This window comes from Oncorhynchus tshawytscha, linkage group LG21, assembly GCF_018296145.1.
Source record: "Oncorhynchus tshawytscha isolate Ot180627B linkage group LG21, Otsh_v2.0, whole genome shotgun sequence".
NCBI lineage: Eukaryota > Metazoa > Chordata > Actinopteri > Salmoniformes > Salmonidae > Oncorhynchus > Oncorhynchus tshawytscha.
This window is the reverse complement of record NC_056449.1, coordinates 35,906,986-35,928,447: the sequence shown is the minus strand read 5'-3', so window position 1 is coordinate 35,928,447 and position 21,462 is coordinate 35,906,986. Positions and strand designations below refer to the sequence as shown.

At 42.9% G+C, this 21,462-nt stretch overlaps 1 protein-coding gene across 2 annotated transcripts in view; it reads right to left on the bottom strand.

The window, feature by feature from the left end:
- The window catches only part of LOC112237981 (gamma-aminobutyric acid receptor subunit beta-2), a 90,089-nt gene that overhangs the window by 1,305 nt on the left and 67,322 nt on the right, over positions 1–21,462 (bottom strand). The window contains exons 6-9 of one of the 2 annotated variants that reach the window (XM_042303419.1): positions 8,909–9,046; positions 8,516–8,668; positions 2,805–3,049; positions 2,322–2,462 (exon numbers count right to left, since the gene is read on the bottom strand). In XM_042303419.1, coding sequence (XP_042159353.1) covers positions 2,322–2,462; positions 2,805–3,049; positions 8,516–8,668; positions 8,909–9,046 — 677 coding nt within the window. The remainder of the gene's footprint in view (positions 1–2,321; positions 2,463–2,804; positions 3,050–8,515; positions 8,669–8,908; positions 9,047–21,462) is intronic. The other variant, XM_042303420.1, reaches the window with a different exon arrangement.

Sequence of the window (21,462 nt, the reverse complement as noted above, 5' to 3'; positions counted from 1 at the left end):
GTCAATAGCTAGTCATTACACATAAGTTTAAATTGGCAGTCCTGTAAATATATATATATATATATATATATATATATACACTACCGTTTAAAAGTTTGAGATCACATAGAAATGTCCTTGTTTTTAAAGCAAAGCAAATTTTTTGTCCATTAAAATAACATCAAATTGATCAGAAATAAAGTGTAGACATTTTTAATGTTGTAAATGACTATTGTAGCTGGAAACAGCTGATTTTGAATGTAATATCTACATAGGCGTACAGAGGCCCATTATCAGCAACCATCACTCCTGTGATCCAATGGCACATTGTGTTAGCTAATCCAAAATGATCATTTTAAAAGGCTAATTGATAATTAGAAAATCCTTTTTCAATTATGTTAGCACAGCTGAAAACTGTTGTCCTGATTAAAGAAGCAATACAACTGGCCTTCTTTAGACTAGTTGAGTATCTGGAGCATCAGCATTTGTGGGTTCGATTACAGGCTCAAAATGGCCAGAAACTGAAACTTGTCAGTCTATTCTTGTTCTGAGAAATTAAGGCTATTCCATGAGAGAAATTGCCAAGAAACTGAAGATATCGTACAATGCTGTGTACTACTCCCTTCATAGAACAGCGCAAACTGGCTCTAACCAGGATAGAAAGAGGAGTGGGAGGCCCCGGTGCACAACTGAGCAAGAGGGCAAGTACATTAGAGTGTCTAGTTTGAGAAACAGACGCCTCACAAGTCCTCAACTGGCATCTTCATTAAATAGTACCCGCAAAACACCAGTCTCAAAATCAACCAGCCTTCTAGGCAGAGTTGTGAAGAAAAAGCCATCTCTCAGACTGGCCAATGAAAAAAAAGATTAAGATGGGCAAAAGAACACAGACACTGGACAGAGGAACTCTGCCTAGAAGGCCAGTATCCAGGAGTCACCTCTTCACTGTTGACGTTAAGACTGGACAGAGGAACTCTGCCTAGAAGGCCAGCATCCCTGAGTCGCCTCTTCTCTGTTCACGTTGAGACTGGTGTTGAGACTGGTGTTGAGGCTGGTAATGATCAATTAGCCTTTTAAAATGATCATTTTGGATTAGCTAACACAATGTGCCATTGGATCACAGGAGTGATGGTTGCTGATAATGGGCCTCTGTACGCCTATGTAGATATTACATTCATATTCAGCTGTTTCCAGCTACAATAGTCATTTACAACATTAACAATGTCTACACTGTATATCTGATCAACTTATGTTATTTTAACAGACAAAAAATGTTATTTTCTTTCAAAAACAAGGACATTTCTAAGTGACCCCAAACTTTTGAACGATAGTGTTCTATATATAAATCATTCTCATGGCGAAATGATCTTCATTGTCATGTCATAATTTCAGCCAGCATGTGGTTAACATTCTGTCTAGTCAGAACAAGACAAACCAAGTAAACAAACAACGTAAACAAAAGGAAGAAATGTGAGAGGATAAAAGGTTGAGAGAAACAGTAATAAGGAAATATTGCAAAGATGAAGTAGAGCTTAAGGTTGAAGGTTCAGGGGTCAAAGTTAGGTTTAGGTTAGGAGAGACGCTGTGAGGACTGAGGAAGTGGATCGTTTCTTCATCCATAGCCTGACTTCAGAATCAAACAAAACATCTCTAAATCAAAAAGATTTTCAACTTAATAGTTGAAAAAAAAAAAAATCTATGATATCTGTTGTTTATACTCTGTTCCAAGGCCACTCAGTTGGCAATACTCAGAATGAGAAATAATCTTTTGTCTTTTTCTTCTCTGTTAGGCTGAGTGATAATATGCCACTAACCGTCTTATTTCCTTTCAATTGCTTCACTTGTTATTTGGGAGAGTTGTCAATTTACCTCAGATATTCATTTTTCTGTCATACCAACATTAGCTTTGGAATAGTTTGTAATTACAACCAGCATTTCCTGTCCCCCCATTTTATAGGTTTCCCATCAATTAAAGGTGTATAATATCTTCACTGAGAAGTAGACTCTGTACCAAATGGCACCCTATTCCCTATATTGGCCCTGGTCAAAAGTAGTGCACTAAATAGAAAATATGGTGCCATTTGGAACGCAGGGTTTCAAACTATGCTGTAATTTATTCAACCACTACAATGACGTGTTTGTCAGGAAAATGCATGACGAGCAAATCAAGAGAAGGGAAAAAAACACAATGGTGGGAAGTGATGATTAAAGTTGCCTTTAAAAATCTAGAGAATCAAATTAAAGAAATGCACAAAAATACGACAGTATTTTCCTCTGATCGGGCGGGTTGATTCAGATTGATGACATTTGTTAAAGTTTTGACTTTCAAAACCTTCCAGTACCTTATTTCTTTGCTCGCCTAGTCCTAATGCGGCATCGTCCACAAAGATGGGATCCCACATCGTGTCATACGCGTCAATTTCCCTCTGTTTCATTCTGGCATACAGAGCATCATCTCTCTGAACTACATTTCCCACCATCCACTGCAAGCATACAAAATCAGCACTGTTACCATGGAGAATTCGCAGCTTGCTGTCAGATGTTGTCAAATCCTGGTCTAACTAATAAAGATGTATTTTCATTGAACTGTGGTTGACAGATACACATGGCTACACCAATGGGACATGGAGGTGTAGTTGAGTCCTAGTGCAGAGAGAACCCTAGTAAAGGACATCAAGTCAACAGTTGATCACAGAAGCATCACATAAACCTTGAGAGAAAGAATAACCTGTGTTCTCCTACTGCATCGGACACCACATTACACCATCAACACAACCTCTCTAGAACAATCTGTCCCTACTCCCTTCCTATCCGGAGACACCTACCTTATTGGGGTCGGGTCGGAGTTTCTCGTTGTTGACGACGGCTAGTTTCTCGGCGGCCCTCTTCTGCCTCTGGGGCCCCCGTCCGAAGAAGATGTAGTTGACGAAGGCGTACTCCAGCAGGGCCAGGAAGACGAACACGAAGCAGCCCATCAGGTACATGTCGATGGCCTTGACGTAGGGGATCTTAGGGAGCGTCTCTCTCAGATGGGTGTTGATGGTGGTCATGGTCAACACCGTGGTGATACCTGGAGATCACATTTTACCTTTACAATCACAGCATTCACCAAAAAATAATATCATAAAAAAGTCAGCTTTTATAATAGTTATCAAAAAAACACTAGAGATCATTGGAAAGAGAATTTAGTCGTAAACAAACAATTAAGAAGATTAATTATCAAACTAGTGTTTTCAACGTTTACTGTCCTCATCTGATGCCCAGAATATAAACTGTTTTTCATTATTGTTTTTCAATTGTGCTTTCAATCGAATCCAAAAACCCTAAACATGAAATGGGTGTCAGGTGTGTGTTTTCAAAGGAGATCAGCTGGTTTATATCTGATTCTGTATGTGATAAAGGACCTGCATAATCCTGTGTCCTCCTGGTACAGGGTCGGGAAACAGGGTCGGGAAACAGGGTCGGGAAACAGGGTCGGGAAACAGGGTCGGGAAACAGGGTCGGAAAACAGCCAACAGGGATATGAGTAGTAAACAAGTCCATAGAGTGTAGTAGTTTGGCACCCTTACAGACCTAATGAACCCATACAGATGGTTCCTCATTCTACAGACCTAATGAACCCATACAGATGGTTCCTCATTCTACAGACCTAATGAACCCATACAGATGGTTCCTCATTCTACAGACCTAATGAACCCATACAGATGGTTCCTCATTCTACAGACCTAATGAACCCATACAGATGGTTCCTCATTCTACAGACCTAATGAACCCATACGGACAGATGGTTCCTCATTCTACAGACCTAATGAACCGATATGGACAGATGGTTCCTCATTCTACAGACCTAATGGACCCATACAGATGGTTCCTCATTCTACAGACCTAATGAACCCATACAGACAGATGGTTCCTCATTCTACAGACCTAATGAACCGATATGGACAGATGGTTCCTCATTCTACAGACCTAATGAACCCATACGGACAGATGGTTCCTCATTCTACAGACCTAATGAACCCATATGGACAGATGGTTCCTCATTCTACAGACCTAATGAACCCATACGGACAGATGGTTCCTCATTCTACAGACCTAATGAACCCATACAGACAGATGGTTCCTCATTCTACAGACCTAATGAACCCATACGGACAGATGGTTCCTCATTCCCCAACATCTACATGACACTTCCGCCTAGCTGTGTATGGGCACATGTGTGGGGGTATGTGTGTGTGTGTTCATTTCATGTACTGTAAGTGTATGTGTGTGTGTATGCGTTCATATGTGTGTGCTTGCGTGTGTGTGTGTATGTGTGTATGTGAGTGTTGAGTCTCTGTCCAAATTCCAGGGGACCAACCAAATGGTTCAGGAATCAAATGAAATGAAATCCAAATTTTATTTGTCACATGCGCCGACCAAGTGCAGTATACCGTACGTGTTGACTGATAAGCTGTAGTCAATGAATAGCATTCTCACATAGGTGTTCCTTTTGTCCAGGAGGGAAAGGGCAGTGTGGAGTGCAATAGAGATGGCATCATCTGTGGATCTGTTGGGGCGGTATGCAAATTGGAGTGGGTCTAGTGTATCCGGGAGGATGCTGTTGATGTGAGCCATGATCAGCCTTTCAAAGCACTTCATGGCTACAGACGTGAGTGCTCCTTGGCGGTAATCATTTAAGCAGGTTACCTTCGCTTCCTTGGGTACAGGGACTATGGTGGTCTGCTTGAAACATGTTGGTATTACATACTTGGTCAGGGACAGGTTGAAAATGTCAGTGAAGACACTTGCCTGTTGGTCAGCGCATGATCAGAGTACAGTACACGTCCTGGTAATCCTTCTGCCCCGTGGCCTTGTGAATGTTGACCTGTTTAAAAGGTCTTAATCACATCGGCTACGGAGAGCATGATCACACAGTCGTCCGGAACAGCTGATGCTCTCATGCATGCTTCAGTATTGCTTGCCTCGAAGCGAGCATAGAAGGCATTTAGCTCGTCTGGTAGGCTTGTGTCACTGGGCAGCTCTTGGCTGTGCTTCCCTTTGTAGTCCATAATAGTTTGCAAGCCCTTCCTCATCCGACGAGCGTCGGAGCCGGTGTAGTAGGATTCAATCGTAGTCCTGTATTGACGCTTTGCCTGTTTGATGGTTCGTCAGAGGGCATAGCGGGATTTGTTATAAGCTTCTGGGTTTGAGTCCCGCTAATTGAAAGCGGCAGCTCTACCCTTTAGCTCAGTGTGGATGTTACCTGTAATCCATGGCTTTTGGTTGAGGTATGACATCATTGAGGCACTTATTGATGAAGCCAGTGAATGATGTGGTGTACTCCTCAATGCCATCGGAAAAATCCTAAAACATATTCCAGTCTGTGCTAGAAAAACAGTCCTGTAGCTTAGCATCTGCTTCATAGGACCACTTCAGTATTGACCGAGTCACTGGTTTTTTCCTGCTTTAGGTTTTGCTTGTAAGCAGGAATCTGGAGGATAGAGTTATGGTCAGATTTGCAAAATGGAGAGTGAGGGAGAGCTTTGTACGTGTCTATGTGTGTGGAGTAAAGTTGGTTTAGAGTTTTTTTCCCTCTGGTTGCACATTTAAAATGCTGGTAGAAACTAGGCAAACGGATTTAAGTTTCCCTGCATTAAAGTCCCCGGCCACTAGGAGCGCCGCCTCTGGATGAGCATTTTCTTGTTTGCTCATGGCCCTATACAGCTCGCTGAGTGTCGTCTTAGTGCCAGCATCGGCTGTGGTGGTAAATACACAGCTACGAAAAATATAGATTTCAACTCTCTTGGTAAATAGTGTGGTCTACAGCTTATCATAAAATACTCTACCTCAGGTGAGGAAAACCTTGAGACTTCCTTGATATTAGATTTTCTTGCACCAGCTGTTATTTACAAATAGACACAGACCACCACAACCTTGTCTTACTGGAGGCAGCTGTACTGTCTTGCCGATGGAGCAAAAACCCAGCCAGCTGTATGTTATCCATGTCGTCATTCAGCCACGACTCGGTGAAACACAAGATTTGACAGTTTTTAGTGTCCGGTTGGTAGGATAGTCTTATTCTGAGCTCATCCATTTTGTTATCCAATGATTGCACGTTGGCTATTAGAACTGATGGTAGAGGCAGATTACTCACTCGTCGTTGGATCCTTACAAAGGCACCCCGACCTACGTCCCCAATATCTCAGTCTCTTCTTCATGCTAATGACAGGGACTTCGGGCCTTGTCCAGTTTCTGAAGTAAATCCATGACTCGTTAAAGAAAATGTTTTGTCCAGTACGAGGTGAGTAATGGCTGTCCTGATATCCCCAAGTTCTTTTCGGTCATAAGAGATGGTGGCAGAAAAACAATATGTACAAAATAAGTTACAAATATCGCAAAAAAACACACACAATAGCACAATTAGTTAGGAGGCCGTAAAATGACAGACATCTCCTCCTCCGCCATCATATATATATTTCCTATATGCGTCTGTAGACATGAGGCAGCCCAGTGTGATACCCCCTTTAACACTTAATTCCCTACAAAGCAGTAGTGCACTACTTTTTTTTTTACCAGATCCCTATGGGTAGTGCACTATATAGGGAATAGGGTGTCATTTGGGATGTAACCCTGGTATTAGTCACAGCACGATTCACCTGTGTTTGTAGGCCCAATACACCCATTGTGTTTGATACGTTACTCATCAGTGTTATTAGACCCAATACACCCATTGTGTTTGATACGTTACTCATCAGTGTTATTAGACCCAATACACCCATTGTGTTCGATACGTTAGATTTCTGCATTATCTATCCATTGTGTTTGATACGATAGATTTCTGCATTATCTATCCATTATGTTGGATATGTTAGATTTCTGCATTATCTATCCATTGTGTTCGATACGTTAGATTTCTGCATTATCTATCCATTGTGTTCAATACGTTAGATTTCTGCATTATCTATCCATTGTGTTCGATACATTAGATTTCTGCATTATCTATCCATTGTGTTCGATACGTTAGATTTCTGCATTATCTATCCATTGTGTTCGATACGTTAGATTTCTGCATTATCTATCCATTGTGTTCGATACGTTAGATTTCTGCATTATCTATCCATTGTGTTCGATACGTTAGATTTCTGCATTATCTATCCATTGTGTTCGATACGTTATATTCCTGCATTATCTATCCATTGTGTTCGATACGTTAGATTTCTGCATTCATCTGCATTTGGTCAGATTCATAAGTATGATACGTAACTCTGCCATCCATCGGCCACGCAGTCACACAGCTAACTACGCCTGTCCATGCTGCTTTCCCCATGGCCTCTGATACCATCTAGAGCTAGAATTAACAATACACAGGGCTCATGTTCAGGACAGGGCTCATGTTCAGGACAGGGCTCATGTTCAGGACAGGGCTCATGTTCAGGACAGGGCTCATGTTCAGGACAGGGCTCATGTTCAGGACTGGGCTCATGTTCAGGACAGGGCTCATGTTCAGGACAGGGCTCATGTTCAGGACAGGGCTCATGTTCAGACCAGGGCTCATGTTCAGGACAGGGCTCATGTTCAGGACAGGGCTCATGTTCAGGACAGGGCTCATGTTCAGGACAGGGCTCATGTTCAGGACTGGGCTCATGTTCAGACCAGGGCTCATGTTCAGGACAGGGCTCATGTTCAGGACTGGGCTCATGTTCAGACCAGGGCTCATGTTCAGGACAGGGCTATATGAAACCTGGACACCGGGGATATATTCAGCTATTTAAACCTGGACATTGGGGATAGATAAACCAGTCAGGTGAATATTTAGGCATTATTGTTTACACATCAGAAAGACACACAGACAGAGCAAGCCAACCAGCCAGCCAATCAACCAGCCAGCCAGCCAGCCACCAGCCAGCCAGCCAGCCAACCAACCAGCCAACCAGCCAACCAACCAGCCAGCCAGCCAGCCAACCAACCAGCCAGCCAGCCAGCCACCAGCCAGCCAGCCAGCCAGCCAGCCAACCAACCAACCAGCCAGCCAGCCAACCAACCAGCCAGCCAACCAACCAGCATAAGAGAAAAGCTCATCAGAAAAACAACAAACAGGATCCAGTTCCACCTGATAATCACCTGATAATCACCTGACAATCACCCGACAATCACCTGACAATCACCTGACAATCACCTGACAATCACCTGACACAGGTCAGTAGGCTGAGGCACTCATTAGGATCTTATCCTGGCCAATAACCCTGGTTTCACAAATCATTCACGGTACTGATATAATTGTCATTGGATAGCAATACGATCAAGGTGCAAGGAGTATATGTAATTACTATCGTATCTGGTTTAGGGCAGAATATTAATGCTCCATTTCTTTCTTTTATATGTCACCCATGAACAACAATGCATATTTTACATGACATTTCAAAACAATGCGAACACTATGACACCAATGTTTGTAAACATGGCTATATTGTATAAGTTTAATTTGTTTGATTGATTGACTGACTGACGGATGAATCTCGATGGCATTATTGATCGAATCGATGGGCAATCTTACCCAGAGCCACTCTGGCAGCGGAGGCATCATAGTTGATCCAGAAGGAGACCCAAGACAGGATGGTGATCAGGATGGAGGGCATGTAGGTCTGGAGGATAAAGTAGCCGATGTTCCTCTTCAGCTTGAAGCTCAGAGACAGACGTGGGTAGGAACCTGAATGGAGGAAAACAGACAGAACTTTTTTTGTTGTTGTTTTTTTTGTTGCTTTATTTAACCAGGTAAACCATTGAGAATACATAGTAGTGCACAATAATGACCTGAAGTGGAGGGAATAAGAACTCTAAAGCATAGACAGGTAATATACAGAATATAAGAGCATCAACCCCTGAAAATCTACAGTATAACCGTAGATATACATAGGTATACTGCATCAAAATGGCCACCACTGTGTACCTGTAGAGAAGACCACGTTCTTGGAGACCAGCTTGTAGTCCACGATGGAGAACTGAGGCAGCTCTATTCTCTCCACCCCAGACACAGCTCCATCTCCCCCTCGCCAGTAGAACTCAATGTCATCAGTGGTGTAGCCATCTGCAGGGGTCAAACACAGGTACTAGAGTCTTAGAATACATACCAAACTAACCTAGTGGGCCAACATGGGAGCAATGCTCAAATGGCTGTGGTCAATGTCAAAAGACAGGGACACGAGGCTCATGTTGAGATGACATCTGGTTTTCCTCAAAGGTTCTATTCTTGGTCCTGTAATGCTTACTATTTACATCAATTATTTATATTCTGGTTTGTCAAATGCAACTAGAGAACATAATGGTTGGTTTAATAATACACACAATTAGAGATGGAGATTACAGAGGACTTTCAGGGGACCAAAAAACTGTCAGCTAACTGGGTAGATCCTCTGTTCACCTTCTATTGTGATAACTCTTCCATTGTGATAACTCTTCTATTGTGATAACCCTTCTATTGTGATAACTCTTCTATTGTGATAACTCTTCTATTGTGATAACTCTTCTATTGTGATAACTCTTATATTGTGATAACCCTGCTATTGTGATAACTCTTCTATTGTGATAACCCTTCTGTTGTGATAACCCTTCTGTTGTGATAACTCTTCTATTGTGATTACCCTTCTATTGTGATAACCCTTCTGTTGTGATAACTCTTCTATTGTGATAACTCTTCTATTGTGATAACTCTTATATTGTGATAACCCTGCTATTGTGATAACTCTTCTATTGTGATAACCCTTCTGTTGTGATAACCCTTCTGTTGTGATAACTCTTCTATTGTGATTACCCTTCTATTGTGATAACCCGTCTGTTGTGATAACCCTTCTATTCTGATAACTCTTCTGTTATCCCTTATGTTCTGTTAGCCTCACCCTTTGTCATATAGAGCATCATAACACAGGCACCATGCAGGCGGTGCAGGCATTTCCCCTCTCTCTTTGTCTCCTTCCATATCTCTCTCCCTCTCTTTCTACGTCTCTCTCTCTCCATATCTCTCTCTCTCGCTCTCAACCCCTCCCTCTCTCCATATCTCTCACCCTCTTTCTCAACCCCTCTTCTCTCTCTCTCTGTCTCTTTCTCTGTTTAACCCCTCTCTCTCTCTCTCTCTCTCTCTCTCTGTCTCTTTCTCTGTTTAACCCCTCTCTCTCTCTCTCTCTCTCTCTCTGTTTAACCCCCCTCTCTCTCTCTCTCTCTCTGTTTAACCCCCCTCTCTCTCTCTCTCTCTCTCTCTGTTTAACCCCCCTCTCTCTCTCTCTCTCTCTCTCTCTGTTTAACCCCCCTCTCTCTCTCTCTCTCTGTTTAACCCCCCTCTCTCTCTCTCTCTCTCTGTTTTAACCCCCCTCTCTCTCTCTCTCTCTCTCTCTGTTTAACCCCTCTCTCTCTCTCTCTCTTTCTCTCTCTCTGTTTAACCCCCCCTCTCTCTCTCTCTCTCTCTCTCTCTGTTTAACCCCCCTCTCTCTCTCTCTCTCTCTGTTTAACCCCCCTCTCTCTCTCTCTCTCTCTGTTTAACCCCCTCTCTCTCTCTCTCTCTCTCTCTGTTTAACCCCCCCTCTCTCTCTCTCTCTGTGTTTAACCTCTCTCTCTCTCTCCCACTCTCCTTCTCTGTGTACCACTTCCTCTGTTTAACCCCTCTCTCTCTCCCACTCTCCTTCTCTGTGTACCACTTCCTCTGCTTGCCACTCATAAAAAGAGGCAGTGACCTATTTAGACGCAATGAATAATTAAACTCTCAGCCTTTGATTTTCTGAAAAATGAAGACATAATTCCTCCATCTGCCTCGCTCTGACACAGGATAGATGGATATATAGGAGTGGCGATAAGATTAATAACACTATAGCTGGTTATTGTAATGGTGTGGCCAGTCAGTCATTGAGTTATCTGATGCTATATGAGACGGATGGATGAAGAACCAGATACTATAGAAACACTACCACTGTCAAAACGCAGCATATCCCACTTCTGACACCAATGTAGCTCGTCATTGTCTTTGGCGTGTCTATCATTGAGACTTGTAATGCCTACACTGACAGTTAAGGCTCAGATGGTACAGAATAGAAAAACTACCAGTATCAAACTACAACCTAGCCCAAGCCAAAAACATAGTACTGTAGCTAATCCGTGTGTAAAAGCATGCAGCACCAACTACAGTCCACTAGTACTATGCAGTAGGAACTGTCTCTCCGGCTTATCCACAGAACTAATGGAACAGCTCAGTATCACCCCAATTAGCCTATCCGCATCCACCACGCTGCAGGTTCTAATGTGCTGTTGACTTCCGATCAACAGAGTGTGGACAGGGCCAGCCAAGAGACTATGAGGCTGGGGAGGGGAGGACGGCTCGTCGGCCATGTGTGTGTGCGTGTGCATTTGTCGATGTGTATGCTGGGTTTAGGGTTATGAAATATTGTGTGGATGAAGGGCGGGTGGGTGGCAGGCGGGTTGAAATAAAGAGAACGTAATACCTTTAAAAAATCCATAAATGTATAATTCTTCTGCAATTTATATCTATAGGCTACATTTAGATTTTTCTTTCATTGTTTTAGGCTATCTGGCATTAGTACCTATGAGTAAGACTTAGGTCCGAACTGTATGAGCCTCCATCCTAATCACCAAATGCTTTTGGGATCGGGCAGAAAAAGTTAACGTCGAACCACGGAAACAAAAAAGACAATGTCAGAGCTTAATTGATTTAAGAGAAAAGCTGTGAAATGGAGAGTTGAAGATAAAGAGAAGGCAGGGCCAGAAAAGTCATGTTTGAGAAAGATTTGGTGAAGTGGTAAAATAGGATGATATCAGCTACACTACTGGTCAAACGTTTTAGAACTCATTCAAGGATTTTAAAATATTTTTTACTATTTTCTACATTGCAGAATAATAGTGAAAACTTCAAAACTATGAAATAACACACGTGGAATCATGTAGAAATCAAAAAGTGTTAAACAAATCAAAATATATTTTATATTTGAGATTCTTCAAATAGCCACCCTTTGCCGTGATGACAGTTTTGAACACTCTTGGCATTCTCTCAACCAGCTTCATGAGATAATCACCTGGAATGCATTTCAATTAACAGGTGTGCCTCCTTAAAAGTACATTTGTAGAATTTCTTTCCTTATTAATGCATTTGAGCCAATCAGATGTGTTGTGACAAGGTAGAGGGAGTATACAGAAGATAGCCCTATTTGGTAAAAGACCAAGTCCATATTATGTCAAGAACAGCTCACAATGTTTTTTTCACCTTTATTTAACCAGGTAGGTCAGTTGAGAACAAGTTCTCATTTACAACTGCGACCTGGCCAAGATAAAGCAAAGCAGTGCGACAAAAACAACACAGAGTTACACATGGAATAAACAAACATACAGTTAATAACACAATAGAAAAATCTGTATACAGTGTGTGAAAATGAAGTAAGGAGGTAAGACAATAAATAGGGCAATAGTGGCGAAGTAATTACAATTTAGCAATTTACACTGGAGTGACATAGTTTAGTCAAAACTTTACATACACTTAGGTTGGAGTCATTAAAACTCGTTTTTCAACCACTCCACAAATGTCTTGTTAACAAACTTGAGTTTTGGTAAGTTGGCTAGGACATCTACTTTGTGCAACGACACAAGTCATTTTTCCAACAATTGTTAACAGACGGATTATTTCACTTATAATTCACTGTATCACAATTCCAGTGGGTCAGAAGTTTAGATACACTAAGTTGACTGTGCCTTTAAACAGCTTGGAAAATTCAGAAAATTATGTCATGACTCATCATTTGAGTCAATTGGAGGTGTACCTGTGGATGTACCTTCAAATTCACTGTCTCTTTGCTTGACATCATGGGAAAATCAAAAGAAATCAGCCAAGACCTCAGAATTTTTTTTTTGTCTGGATGATCCTTGGGAGCAATATCCAAATGCCTGAAGGTACCATGTTCATCTGTACGAACAATAGTGGGCAAGTATGAACACCATGGGACCACACAGCCGTCATACAGCTCAGGAAGGAGACGCGTTCTGTCTCCTAGAGATGAACGTACTTTGGTGCAAAAAGTGCAAATCAATCCCCAGAACAACAGCAAAGGACCTTGTGAAGATGCTGGAGGAAACAGGTACAAAAGTATCTATATCCACAGTAAAACGAGTCCTATATCGACATAATCTGAAAGGCCGCTCAGCAAGGAAGAAGCCACCGCTCCAAAACCGCCATAAAAAAAGCCAGACTACGGTTTGCAACTGCACATGGGGATAAAGATCGTACTTTTGGGAGAAATGTCCTCTGGCCTGATGAAACAAAAATAGAACTGTTTGGCTATAATGATCATTGTTATGTTTGGAGGAAAAAGGGGGAAGCTTGCAAGCCGAAGAACACCATCCCAACCGTGAAGCCTGGGGGTGGCAGCATCATGTTGTGGGGGTGCTTCGCTGCAGGAGGGAATGGTGCACTTCACAATATAGATGGCATCATGAGGATGGAAAATTTGGTGGATATATTGAAGCAACATCTTCAATATAGAAGGCATCAGTCAGGAAGATAAAGATTGGTCACAAATGGGTCTTCCAAATGGACAATGACCCCAAGCATACTTCCAAATTTGTGGCAAAATGGCTTAAGGACAACAAAGTCAAGGTATTGCAGTGGCCATCACAAAGCCCTGACCTCAATCCAATAGAAAATGTGTGGGCAGGACTGATAAAGCTTGTGCAAGGAAGGAGGCCTACATACCCGACTCAGTTACACCAGCTCTGTCAGGACGAATGGGCCAAAATTCCCCCAACTTATTGTTGGAAGCTTGTGAAAGGCTACCAGAAACGTTTGACCCAACAATTTAAAGGCAATGCTGCCAAATACTAATTGAGTGTAAGTAAACTTCTGACCCACTGGGAATGTGATGAAATAAATAAAAGCTGAAATAAATCATTCTCTCTACTATTATTCTGACATTTCATATTCTTAAAACAAAGTGGTGATCCTAACTGACCTAAAGACAGGGAATTTAGACAGGATTAAATGTTATGATTCAAAAGGGCGCCGGATGAAATGGCAGCAGTTTTATGGGCGGCCAACTGCTTACGGTCCAGTACCTCACTGGGACCAAGCTGCCTGCCATCCGGGACCTCTACACCAAGCAGTGTCAGAGGAAGGCCCTAAAAATGGTCGAAGACCCCAGCCACCCCAGTCATAGATTGTTCTCTCTACTACTGCATGGCAAGTGGTACCGGAGTGCCAAGTCTAGGACAAAAAGGCTTTTCAACAGTTTTTACCTCCGAGCCATAAGACTCCTGAACAGGTAATCTAATGGCTACCTGGACTATTTGCATTGTGTGTCCCCCCCCAACACCTCTTTTTACATTGCTGCTACTCTCTGTTTATCATATATGCATAGTCACTTTAACTATACATTCATGTACATACTACCTCAATTGGGCCGACCAACCAGTGCTCCCGCACAGTGGCTAACCAGGCTATCTGCATTGTGTCCCGCCCACCACCCACCAACCCCTCTTTTACGCTACTGCTACTATCTGTTCATCATATATGCACAGTCACTTTAACCATATCTACATGTACATACTACCTCAATCAGCCTGACTAACCGGTGTCTGTATGTAGCCTCGCTACTTTTATAGCCTCGCTACTTTTATAGCCTCGCTACTTTTACAGCCTCGCTACTGTATATAGCCTCTCTACTGTATATAGCCTCTCTACTGTATATAGCCTCTCTACTGTATATAGCCTCTCTACTGTATATAGCCTCTCTACTGTATATAGCTTCTACTGTATATAGCCTGTCTACTCTATATAGCCTCTCTACTGTATATAGCCTCTCTACTGTATATAACCTCTCTACTGTATATAGCCTCTCTACTCTATATAGCCTCTCTACTGTATATAGCCTCTCTACTCTATATAGCCTCTCTACTGTATATAGCTTCTACTGTATATAGCCTGTCTACTCTATATAGCCTCTCTACTGTATATAGCCTCTCTACTGTATATAGCCTCTACTGTATATAGCCTCTCTACTGTATATAGCCTCTCTACTGTATATAGCCTCTACTGTATATAGCCTCTCTACTCTATATAGCCTCTCTACTGTATATAGCCTCTACTGTATATAGCCTCTCTACTGTATATAGCCTCTACTGTATATAGCCTCTACTGTATATAGCCTGTCTACTGCATGTAGCCTCTCTACTGTATATAGCCTGTCTACTGTATATAGCCTCTCTACTGTATATAGCCTCTACTGTATATAGCCTGTCTACTGCATGTAGCCTCTCTACTGTATATAGCCTGTCTACTGTATATAGCCTCTCTACTGTATATAGCCCCTCTACTGTATATAGCCTCTACTGTATATAGCCTCTCTACTGTATATAGCCCCTCTACTGTATATAACCTGTCTACTGTATATAGCCTCTACTGTATATAGCCTCTACTGTATATAGCCTCTACTGTATATAGCCTCTCTACTGTATATAGCCTGTCTACTGTATATAGCCTCTCTACTGTATATAGCCTCTACTGTATATAGCCTCTACTGTATATAGCCTCTCTACTGTATATAGCCTCTACTGTATATACTGTATATAGCCTCTCTACTGTATATACTGTATATAGCCTCACTACTGTATATAGCCTCACTACTGAATATAGCCCCTCTACTGTATATAGCCTCTACTGTATATAGCCTCTACTGTATAGAGCATCTACTGTATATAGCCTCTCTACTGTATGTAGCCTCTACTGTATATAGCATCTACTGTATATAGCCTCTCTACTGTATATAGCCTCTCTACTGTATATAGCCTCTCTACTGTTATAGCCTCTCTACTGTTATAGCCTCTCTACTGTATATAGCCTCTCTACTGTATATAGCCTCTCTACTGTATATAGCCTCTCTACTGCATGTAGCCTCTTTTTACTGTTGTTTTATTTCTTTACTTTCCTATTGTTCACCTAATACCTTTTTTGCACTATATGTTAGAGCCTCTAAGTAAGCATTTCACTGTAAGGTCTGTTGTATTCAGCGTACATGACACATAAACTTTGATTTGATGTCAGGAATTGTGAAAAATTTAGTTTAAAATTGTCAATGTATTTGGCTAAGGTGTATGTAAACTTCCGACTTCAACTGGAGCCTTACTATTAACTCCTGCAGAATTAATGCTTGCAGTAAAATGATCCACCAAATGTATGCAAAATGTTGACGCGGCAAGGAGTGGAGAAATATGATTTCTTGCTTTCAGCATCTTGAGAGAATGTGAATTTGCAGTTATAGAACCTCTACGGATGGTCCCTCTTTATCAGCATCATCAAAGCTCCCGAGTGGCGCCGTGGTCTAAGGCACTGTATCTCAGTGTAAGAGGTGTCACTACACTGGTTCAAATCCAGGCTGTATCACATCTGGCCATGATTGGGAGTATCCCATAGGGCGGTGCACAATTGGCCTAGTGTCGCCGGGGTAGGCCATCATTGTAAATTTGTCATCATAGGCCATCATTGTAAATTTGTCATCATAGGCCATCATTAGAATTTGTCCTAAAGTGACTTGCCTAGTTAAATACATTTTTAAAAGCTAATAGTATTTCAACCACATAAAATAATTATGCATCCAAGCCAAAGTGAAATCTTATCAGCAACATGTTGGGTTGTTTTCACAGCTTTCTATTTCCTTACAACTGGTCAAACTGATGTCAATCGAAAATTTAAAAAAGAATATGCTATTGTCAATCCCCCCCGGTCCCTAAACGTCTTTCAGCCCCGAAAGAAGCAAAGACAGAAACCTTTACCGATGTCAATAGATTGAAGCATTGTATCAATTTATATCGACATTATTCTGGTGAGCAGGGGTTTATTTAGTCCTCTAGGGCAACATGTAATGAGAAGCTGCATCTATGTAATTATAGGTAAGTTGACTAACAAATAGCCTACCAAAATGTCAGAAATTATAAGCAGAATCATCCAAACCAGGCAACAAAAAGAATGCTGCACCCCCTGTCAAAAGATATTTACGCCGTCTCTGACTGTAGCCAGCAGCAGATGTTCTATATTAGTGGGTTAGGGTCGGGTGGGGCCTCAGATGTTCTATATTAGTGGGTTAGGGTCGGGTGTGGGCCTCAGATGTTCTATATCAGTGGGTTAGGGTTGGGTGGGGCCTCAGATGTTCTATATAGGTGGGTTAGGGTCGGGTGTGGGCCTCAGATGTTCTATATTAGTGGGTTAGGGTCGGGTGGGGCCTCAGATGTTCTATATCAGTGGGTTAGGGTTGGGTGGGGCCTCAGATGTTCTATATAGGTGGGTTAGGGTCAGGTGTGGGCCTCAGATGTTCTATATTAGTGGGTTAGGGTCGGGTGGGGCCTCAGATGTTCTATATCAGTGGGTTAGGGTTGGGTGGGGCCTCAGATGTTCTATATAGGTGGGTTAGGGTCGGGTGTGGGCCTCAGATGTTCTATATTAGTGGGTTAGAGTCGGGTGTGGCACTCAGATGTTCGATATTAGTGGGTTAGGGTCGGGTGTGGGCCTCAGATGTTCCATATTAGTGGGTTAGGGTCGGGTGTGGGCCTCAGATTTTCACTTTATTCTATATAGTCGGGCCGGTTGTTGGCGGGTGCAGTTGACCAAACAGCTGACCCGCGCATCACTACTGTGTGTGTGTGCGTGCTTGCCTTGTGTGTGTATGTAGATGTCTGTGTATGTGCATGTGTATTTGTAGCTGGTCAGAAAAGGGCAGATAGAGCCCGAGGCGGGGGGGGAGAGAGAAGGTTCTGGTTGGTTACTCAGTTTGAATCAGATCTATTACTTCTGGCCCATTGTTCTCTATATTCAACACTGCTCCTTCTGGGACAGACGTCTGCCAACCAATCACATCACTGGGCTTGTCCTTCCGTCCAGGGAGGTGGTTGTTATGTTATGTGAGTCCAGGGAGAGAGAGATAGAGTTTGAGAGAGAGAGAGAGAGAGAGAGAGAGAGAGAGAGAGAGAGAGATAGTTTGAAATAGAGAGTTTGAGAGAGAGTGATTGAGAGAGAGAGAGAGAGAGAGAGAGTTTAAAATAGAGAGTTTGAGAGAGAGTGATTGAGAGAGAGAGAGAGAGAGAGAGAATGCATGTGCATTTGTGTGTGTGTGTTTGTGTAAAATCTCGAGTTGTGTGTGTTTTGTATGCGTATATAAGGTATTCAAAGGGGGTAGTAGAGGAATACATCAATAACTACACAATCTGTAGCCAGCCAGACAGTACTATCATCTACCATGATGAGATCTGTAGCGAGCCAGACAGTACTATCATCTACCATGATGAGATCTGTAGCCAGCCAGACAGTACTATCATCTACCATGATGAGATATGTAGCGAGCCAGACTGTACTATCATCTACCATGATGAGATCTGTAGCCAGCCAGACAGTACTATCATCTACCATGATGAGATCTGTAGCCAGCCAGACAGTACTATCATCTACCATAATGAGATCTGTAGCGAGCTAGACAGTACTATCATCTACCATGATGAGATCTGTAGCCAGCCAGACAGTACTATAATCTACCACGATGAGATCTGTAGCCAGCCAGACAGTACTACCATCTACCATGGGATCTGTAACCAGCCAGCCAGTACTATCACCTACCATGGGATCTGTAGCCAGCCAGACAGTACTATCATCTACCATGGGATCTGTAGCCAGCCAGACAGTACTATCACCTACCATGGGATCTGTAGCCAGCCAGACAGTACTATCATCTACCATGAAATCTGTAACCAGCCACACAGTACTACCATCTACCATGGTATCTGTAGCCAGCCAGACAGTACTATCATCTACCATGGTATCTGTAACCAGCCAGACAGTACTATCATCTACCATGGGATCTGTAGCCAGCCAGACAGTACTATCACCTACCATGGGATCTGTAGCCAGCCAGACAGTACTATCACCTACCATGGGATCTGTAGCCAGCCAGACAGTACTATCATCTACCATGAGATCTGTAACCAGCCACACAGTACTACCATCTACCATGGGATCTGTAGCCAGCCAGACAGTCCTATCATCTACCATGGGATCTGTAACCAGCCAGACAGTACTATCATCTACCATGGGATCTGTAACCTGCCAGACAGCCAGACAGTACTACCACCAACCATGGGATCTGTAACCAGCCAGACAGTACTATCATCTACCATGGGATCTGTAACCTGCCAGACAGCCAGACAGTACTATCACCAACCATGGGATCTGTAACCAGCCAGAAAGTACTACCATCTACCATGGGATCTTTAGTTCTGAGAGTTATGTCTGGGATCTGTAGTTCTGAGAGTTAAGTCTGGGTTCTGTAGTTCTGAGAGTTATGTCTGGGATCTGTAGTTCTGAGAGTTATGTCTGGGATCTGTAGTTCTGAGAGTTAAGTGTGGGTTCTGTAGTTCTGAGAGTTATGTCTGGGATCTGTAGTTCTGAGAGTTATGTCTGGGTTCTGTAGTTCTGAGAGTTATGTCTGGGATCTGTAGTTCTGAGAGTTAAGTCTGGGTTCTGTTGGTCTGAGAGTTATGTCTGGGATCTGTAGTTCTGAGAGTTATGTCTGTTAAAAAATGCATCAAGTTTATCAAGAGAAGTGAGAGTTCTCTGTGGCTCATTAGTGTGAATGTAATAGCATGCTCTGTCAAAGAGTGATTCACATGTTAAAACCAGAACTAGAAAAGCAGATACTGGGCTGTTACTGTCTGCTGATCAAAACTACACTCAAGCCCTATGTGTGTGTGAGCTGTGTGTGTGTGAGAAAGAGAGAGAAAAAAGTATGCGAGAGAGAGATATATACAAGGGCTGGTAGAAAAAAGAGGGTGGAAGAGCAGGGCAAAGAAAAGAGATGAGAGAGAGATTTAAAGAGGGAGAGTGGTACAGAGACAGATGAGGAAATAGAGGACTGTGTAGGAGAGAGAGAGAGATCAGGAAAGGGAGAAAGAAATAGTGGAAAGAAAGAGAAACAGAGAGACAGAAAGAGAGACAGAGAGATAGAGAGAGAGAGATACAGAGACAGAGACAGAGAGATAGAGATACAGAGACAGAGACAGAGAGATAGAGATACAGAGACAGAGACAGAGACAGAGAGATAGAGATACAGAGACAGAGACAGAGACAGAGACAGAGAGATAGAGATACAGAGACAGAGACAGAGACAGAGAGATACAGAGAGATAGAGATACAGAGACAGAGAGATAGAGATACAGAGACAGAGACAGAGAGAGAGAGAGAGAGAGATACAGAGACAGAGACAGGGAGATAGAGATACAGACACAGAGACAGAGAGATACAGAGACAGAGACAGAGAGAGAGAGATACAGAGACAGAGACAGAGAGATAGAGAGAGAGGGATACAGAGATAGAGAGAGAGATACAGAGAGAGAGACAGAGAGACAGAGAGATACACAGAGAGAGAGATAGATAGAGAGAGACAGAGAGATAGAGAGAGAGAGAGAGACAGAGAGAGATAGATAGAGAGAGAGAGACAGAGAGAGAGAGACAGAGACAGAGAGACAGAGAGAGAGAGAGATAGAGAGACAGAGAGAGAAACAGAGAGAGAGAGACAGAGAGATAGATAGAGAGATAGACAGAGGGTGCATTGGCGATTTCGTACCCACAGCAACTATTAAAACATTCCCCAACCAGAAACCGTGGATTGATGTCAGCATTCGCGTACAACTGAAAGCACAAGCCACTCATTTTAATCAGGGCAAGGTGACCGGATACATGATCGAATACAAACAGTGTAGCTATTCCCTCCGCAAGGCAATCAAACAAGCTAAGCGTCAGTATAGAGACAAAGTAGAGTCGCAAATCAACGGCTGAGACACAAGAGGTATGTGGCAGGGTCTACAGTCAATCACGGACTACAAGAAGAAAACCAGCCCCGTCGCGGACCAGGATGTCTTGCTCCCAGACAGACTAAACAACTTCTTTGCTCGCTTTGAGGACAATACAGTGCCACTGACACGGCCCGCTACCAAAACCTGCGGACTCTCCTTCACTGCAGCCGATGTGAGTAAAACATTTAAACGTGTTATCCCTCGCAAGGCTGCAGGCCCAGACGTCATCCCCAGCCACTCCCTCAGAGCATGTGCAGACCAGCTGGCTGGCGTGTTTATGGACATATTCAATCAATCCTTATCCCAGTCTGCTGTTCCCACATGCTTCAAGAGGGCCACCATTGTTCCTGTTCCCAAGAAAGCTAAGGTAACTGAGCTAAACGACTACCGCCCCGTAGCATTCACTTCCGTCATCATGAAGTGCTTTGAGAGACTAGTCAAGGACCATATCACCTCCACCCTACCTGACACCCTAGACCCACTCCAATTTGCTTACCGCCCCAATAGGTCCACAGACGGCGCAATCGCAACCACACTGCACACAGACCTAACCCATCTGGACAAGAGGAATACCTATGTGAGAATGCTGTTCATCGACTACAGCTCAACATTTAACACCATAGTACCCTC